We start from the raw sequence: 6,668 nt of genomic DNA, 5'->3' as shown, positions 1-6,668 counted from the left end.
GAAAAGGAAAAGAAAAAACAACCGTCCAAAATTAAGCTCTAAAGATGCCATACTTTAGAGATACGGAAATAAATTTGTCCACTTTTGTTTTTTGTTTTTTTTGGATAAATATGCCCCTTCCCAACTCTCTCTCCCCCTGAGTTTCACATCGCCAAATGCAAACAAAATCCTACATTATTTAAGAAATAGAGATATTTATGATATTATAAGTAAAAAAAAATATCAGTAAAACCGCGAGAACTTATCTCTAAAATGGTGAACAACATAATTATGGTAAAGATATGTAGAGTTTTGTTGTCTTTATCACACCCTATGCTTCAACTCAAAATGCATCCATACAAAATTTGCAAGCTTTTGGAAGTTTGAACATCAAGTCATATTCTACTTTCAAGCTCTTGAACGTCGTCATAATCCATGTCAATAATATTATCCAAATACAATAATGGACTTTCCATTCCAATGCCAAGCCTATTCTCTATGTCCATTCCCATTAAAAAACCATCAACCAAACACAACACAACCTTCTAATTTAGCTTCAGACACAAACCTGCCTCATTCTACTCCTAGTCACTTGTAACAGTAGGCTGCAGACAGATCAAAACTATGAAAATGGAAGCAAATTTACAGGCTACCCCATCTTCAAGATTACTTCATCTGGATGGCCGATCAGGTTGGTCGATGAACTTGATCTTTAGCTCTATTTCACCAGATTCTACATCACGAAGCTTCAACCAAACACTCTGTGTTACACCCCCTCCCTCCATACAACTAATGCTGCTGTCCCTGGCTAAGCAGTTATCAACATCTGGAGTAACTTTTCTTAACATTGTTGCCCCTGACGAAACTCCAAGAGCCCGTCTCAATCTAGCAGCCGAAACTATCGGTTTAAGACTCAGCTCGGCATGTCCCATCTTGTCATCTGACTTGAACCGATCTTTGTCAAACACTTCCTGCAGAAAGAACATAATTTTTTTTATTGTTTAGAGTTATTTTTATGAGAATATGTGTTTTTCACTCCCACAAAAAGATAATAATCCATACACAATTTAATGAGTCTGTTTTATCTTTCCAAAACAAGAAACAATAAAAAAAATTTCTGATTTCATTTCTCACACTTCAGTTTCAAAAATAGAACAGAATATCGAACTATAGAATATGATAGAATAGAAGACAATGAGCAAAGACAAATTAACAATCAAGATTTTTTTTTCCTTTAATTAAATGGGACTTTGATAACACAAACATAAGATAGCCTAGCTAGAAAAACAATATGCACCCTTTCACTGACCACAATTAGTTTGATGCTTCTAATGGTATTAAAATAGTGAGTTCCTTTACTGTAACAGGCCATCATACCCATACTTCTTTTTCATAACCAAAATGGTTGCTTATTCACAAATCATTACAACTTGATGTAGACAACCATTACGGCCTAATGGAATATATCAGTTCAAACTTATGCAACTTTGGAGAAAGAAGAAATGGACGAGCAACAGAGAAAGTAAGAACAGGGAGTATCCTAATGAACACATACAGTAGGTCAAAAACTGATGAGCAGAATCTTACTAATGTCAGATCTTGGACAGGGTGCGTAAGGGAGAAGCTTAGCTCTTCATTCCAAACAGGGTTAAGGCAGCTATTGATAACTTTGGTCTTTGCTGTCTGAAAAAACAATGTAATGAAATGAAATTGCTCAACAAGCTGCATCAGAACATGAGGGGGTCCAAAGAAAAAAAATGAACACTACAGAAGAAGGCAGCGCAAGAAATAACCTGATTGCCCAACTTGACAACAACATAAGGATCACTACTCTTGAAATCACGAATGACTAGTTTCTTCCCTTGAATCACAAGCACTTTAAGCAATCCTAACGATTCGCTTTCCATAGCAATGGCCGCATCCAAATACCAGAAAAGCTGCAATTATACATGGTTGGGAGAGATTAGCCAAGATGGTGGATTTTAAAGTGAAATAGAGAAACTTTCATCCATCAAACGACAAAACAACCACGCCTACAGAAGATCGACAGAAACAAGAAAAGGGTAAAACCTCAGAAATCAAAACAAAAATAATTTAGATACCACTCAAAGCAATAAGCAGAGTTGGAAAAGGGGTAAACCGTGAACCATGCGAGTGAAGTTTGAAAGCAAAATAAAGGGGTATGAAAGGGTTGGTGGAGGGTGTTATTTCATCAAACAGTTGGTGGGCGTAATGAAAAAAGAGAGGTGATTTCAAAGGGAAAGGGGAAGACGATAGTGTCTGGGAGAATGGGATTTTGACTAGAAACAGTCATAGTGGGTGGGTGCCGCATGGCTCATGGTGAGATTGAGTTTGACGGGAGTAAATGATTTGACGAAGCATGTTTGAAAAGTAAAAATTATACAAAATTAAAGTGAGATTGTTTGAGAGTGTACCTGACAATGCTGCCATGTGGGACGGGGAGTAAAAAGGGAAAGCGACAGAGAGTCAATGAAGAAAGCTCCATTGTCGCATTGTCCACTATGTATACTTTGAACTTTGAATAAATCGAAATTGCAGAGAATGAGGCCACGACCAAGAAGAAGAAAGAAACACACGTGTGCTTACACACCTGGATGTGGGGTTTATCTTTTCTTTTTTTTCCCTCTTTCTTTCTTTCTTTCTTTGGGGAAAAAATTCGTTTTTATCTAATCCTTATGTTTTAAAAAGTTACGGTCCAATATTGTAGACTTGGACCAAAAGTTCTACGGATCCCTCCAGGTATTTACTTTGTTCGATATAGAGAATCCTTGATTTGAGGTCAAATAGGGATACAAATTGGGTCTCCGATCGGAACGGGGCAGAGATACCTTCCTGTTGTCCGACCCCATTCCGAATATATTTTATTAATTATTATATATATATATATATATAGTTTTATTTTATTTTATTTTATTTACTTTTTTAATTTCATTTTATAATCTAATTAACTTTTAACTTTGTATTAAATTTAGAATAAAAAATCTATTTTTAATTATTAATTTAAATAAATAAAACAATAAAAAAAATTAATTTATTATCTACAATATTTAAAATTCGGTATAAAGAACAAATTTTAATTTATTTTAAATAAACAATTAGTTAAAAATAAAGATATAAACGGGAAATTTTTTTTCATGAGGACGGGGACGAGGTGTATCCCCCAACTTCGCCCCGCTCCATTGCCAATCCTATCGTTTGGTAACCATTTAATTTTTTATTTTTTGTTTTTGAAAATTAAACCTATTCCATCCACATTTCTTACAATGATTTGCATCTTTTTTAAGTACAATGGTTGAATTCTTAGTCAAATTCAAAAAACAAAAAGAACTTTTTGAAAGCTAATTTTTTTAATTCTCAAAATTTGGCTTGTTTTGAAACAATTGGCAAAAGGTAAAATAACAAAGGAAGAAATTTGAAGGTGAAATTAGTGTCCATAAGCTTAATTTTTTTAAAAAATAAAAATAAAATAAAATGGTTACCAAATAGGACCTACACTTTAGTCCTTAAATTTTGAGTTCAGTTCCAAATTGATTCATAAGTTTTAAAGCATTACAATTTTATTTTTGAGATTTGAGTTTTGAGTTTTGTTTCAATTGATTCTTAGGTTCCAAAATTTTATACTTTTAACCTTCACTTTTTGTTAAATACTCACATTTAGTAATTGATGTTGATGTCTATTAATTAATTTAAAATAATTATGAATAGAATTTTAAAAGTGATAAAAAGTAATTAAACTTAATTAATTTAAATTCTTTTAATTATTTTAAATTAATTTGCAAACATTGGTACTAAATATAGAAATTGAGTATTTAGTGAAAAATCGAAGTTTAAAATGTAAATTTTGAAATCTAAGGATCAAATTAAAATAACTTAAATCTCAATGGTAAAATTGTAACATTTTAAAACCTAGGAATTGAATTGAAACCAAATTCAAAACTTCAATAGTAAATGTATAACATTTTGAATCTAGCAACTAAATTGAAACCAAAATCAAAACTTAAATACTAAGGTTCCATTTTGGTTTTAGTTTTTTATGTTTGAAGATTAAGTCGATTTCTCCCATTTTCTTCCAATGTTTTACATATTTCTTAAATACAATGGTTGAATTTTTAATTAAGTTTCATAAATAAGTTTTAATGGGTCATAATTCATGAGGAGTTAGATTTGACATTAGAACGAAATTAGACTTTTTTATTTTTTATTTTTTTTTACAAAGGTACTGTAATTAATAGTACAAGTACTATACCGGTTGAGCTATGCTCATGTTGACAAATTGGATATATATATATTTTTTAGAATAGGTGATATTATTATACAACAACAAGGGGATCCTACAGCCCGGGATCAAGGCATCAAAGCATCAAAGCACAAGCACGGGCAGGGTAACAAAACCCAAAACAAAGTCTACAAGATAAGATCAGAACAAAACCAACAAAAAACAAACTCACAGACCACTAGAGAGAAAGCCAGAGAAAAGAAACTAAAATCCCACAAACAAGGGACAACAGCAAAACAAAGAACAACGGAAAGTACAACAAGAAAACATCCGTAAACACATTATATAAGACCAAGAAGATCAACCCGCCAGGAAGAAGCACGAACACGAACCGTAGAGACCATAAGGTGAACCAGAGCTGACACCGACCTCGGTCTACTTCCATACAGTCGCCGATTATGTTCTTGTCAGATGTAGTATATGGAAGCATACCAGAATACACGGAATAACTTACTATGCACCCCCTTACCCGACCCCACTCGACACAACCAACTCAACTCCACATCCCAACCCGCCACATGATGCGACGAGCCCAACTGACGCAATACACCAGACCACACCTCTTTCCTAAACCCACACTCAAAAAATAAATGATCTCACGACTCCACACCTCACTCTATAAAGTTGCCTGATACCTCACGTATGATACACGGAAGTCCCCACACAGAAGGCACCCCCCTGAAAAACACCCCAACTCCTCAACCAATCCTACGTACCCCAACCTGTCCTTCACAACTAAACCACACACAGAAGGAGTGACGCGGAATATCACCCCCCCGCCCACGAAAATACCAGCCCAAGCACCTCTAAGAACGACGAGGACGCAAACAACTCCCACGCACTAGCGATAGAAAATCGACCACTCGCATCCGGCAACCCCACACCCAATAATCTTCCCCCTCACCCTAAGCCCCACTGCCTGAATAAGACCCTAGATCTCAAGAAGCTCCCAAGACAACTGTAGGCCAACTCCAACCTCCCTCACCAATTCATGAATTCCAACAACCGCGGCTTCCAAACTACTTCCCTACATCATAAACCACCATAGACTCATATGAATCCAAAATCGCACCCCCTGGCAGCCAAAAGATCCCACCAAACAAAACAAGACTGACCATCGTCAAACCATCATGAACGAACCAAATGTTTGAATCTATTTCTATTTCGCAAGATAGCCCTCAAGTACTAGACCTTCCCAGACCTCACTCCAAACAACCCACAAAGATCGCCCACGCAAAACATAAAGCCTCCACCCATGCCACCCATAATGAACCCAATTTTAATTAAGAGAAGCCAGAAAGCTTTATAATAGAAAGCCTGGTTCCAAGATGCCACATGCTTTCACACCCAACCCCCCCGCCCCAAGACACGTACACCTCATCCTACGTCACCCGTGCACCATTCTGACTCACCGCACTATCCTTCCATAATATGTACGTAACAGACAATCAACCTCATGAGTTACACACGCAGGCAACACAAAAAATGCTACACCAAAACACTTGAAAGGATTGTAAGACAGACTTAAAACAAGCTGTAACCTTCCAGCAAATGAGAGTTGACGCGCTGCCCAGCTTTTTCTAATACGAGTTTGAATCCTCTGAATCAAAGGAGCAACAATCCCTAGCCCTCAACCGACCCGCCAATAAAGGTAAACTCAGGTACCTAACAGGCAGCGAACCAAGAGAGAAGCCCATAAACGCAGCTAGTTCCTCTGCCTCCCCAGACTTCACACCCGCAACAAACATGGAACTCTTACCAACATTAGCAACTAACTCAGACAACCTTGCAAAATCTACCAGGACCTGCCTCATAAACTCCAAAGAATCTCTCTTAGCTGCACAGAAAATCATCAAATCGTCTGCAAAAACCAAATGAGTCAGGCCTATACGCTCACACCGATCATGGAACCTAAACCACACAGGAGAATTATTCAACAACCTAGACAAGACCTCCATCACCATCATAAACAAAAAAGGAGACAACTGATCCCCCTGCCTCAACCCTTTCCTACCAGGAAAAAACCCCTTAAGGGAACCATTAACCATCACAGAGAACATAGGCGAAGTAACACAAGCCCTCACCCAATTAACAAACTGAAGAGGCATACCTATAGCCAGCAACACACCAAACAAAAAATCACAATTTACCGAATCATACGCCTTTTGAAGGTCTACCTTCAACACACAACGTGGCTTCCCTCTACCCTCCTTATAGCCCTCCACAAGCTCCTGACACAATAAAATGTTATAAAAAATCGACCTACCAGGAACAAATGAAGATTGGTTATCACTAATAAAAGAAAGCAATGAAAACTGCGATCTCTCAGCTAAGACCCTCGAGATATACTTATACACAACATTGCAACAAGAAATAAGACGAAACTCCTCCA

At 36.8% G+C, this 6,668-nt stretch overlaps 1 protein-coding gene across 3 annotated transcripts; it reads right to left on the bottom strand.

Annotated features, from left to right (window-relative positions):
* Positions 1-352: 352 nt before the first annotated feature.
* LOC120073982 (protein C2-DOMAIN ABA-RELATED 11-like) lies at positions 353-2,308 on the bottom strand. 3 transcript variants are annotated; one of them, XM_039026928.1, is made up of 4 exons: positions 2,050-2,308; positions 1,773-1,916; positions 1,567-1,662; positions 353-950 (listed from the first exon to the last, which is right to left on the bottom strand). In XM_039026928.1, the coding sequence occupies exons 2-4, from the start codon at positions 1,884-1,886 to the stop codon at positions 651-653; spliced, it is 510 nt and encodes a 169-aa protein (XP_038882856.1). In that variant the 5' UTR covers positions 1,887-1,916; positions 2,050-2,308; the 3' UTR covers positions 353-650. The 3 variants fall into 3 exon arrangements, with proteins under 3 accessions (XP_038882856.1, XP_038882855.1, XP_038882853.1); XM_039026927.1 differs by having other exon boundaries at positions 2,120-2,307; XM_039026925.1 differs by having other exon boundaries at positions 2,082-2,305.
* Positions 2,309-6,668: the final 4,360 nt, after the last annotated feature.

The sequence above is a fragment of the Benincasa hispida genome, chromosome 3, assembly GCF_009727055.1.
Source record: "Benincasa hispida cultivar B227 chromosome 3, ASM972705v1, whole genome shotgun sequence".
Taxonomy (NCBI): Eukaryota; Viridiplantae; Streptophyta; class Magnoliopsida; order Cucurbitales; family Cucurbitaceae; genus Benincasa; species Benincasa hispida.
This window is presented reverse-complemented; position numbering and strand designations above follow the sequence as displayed.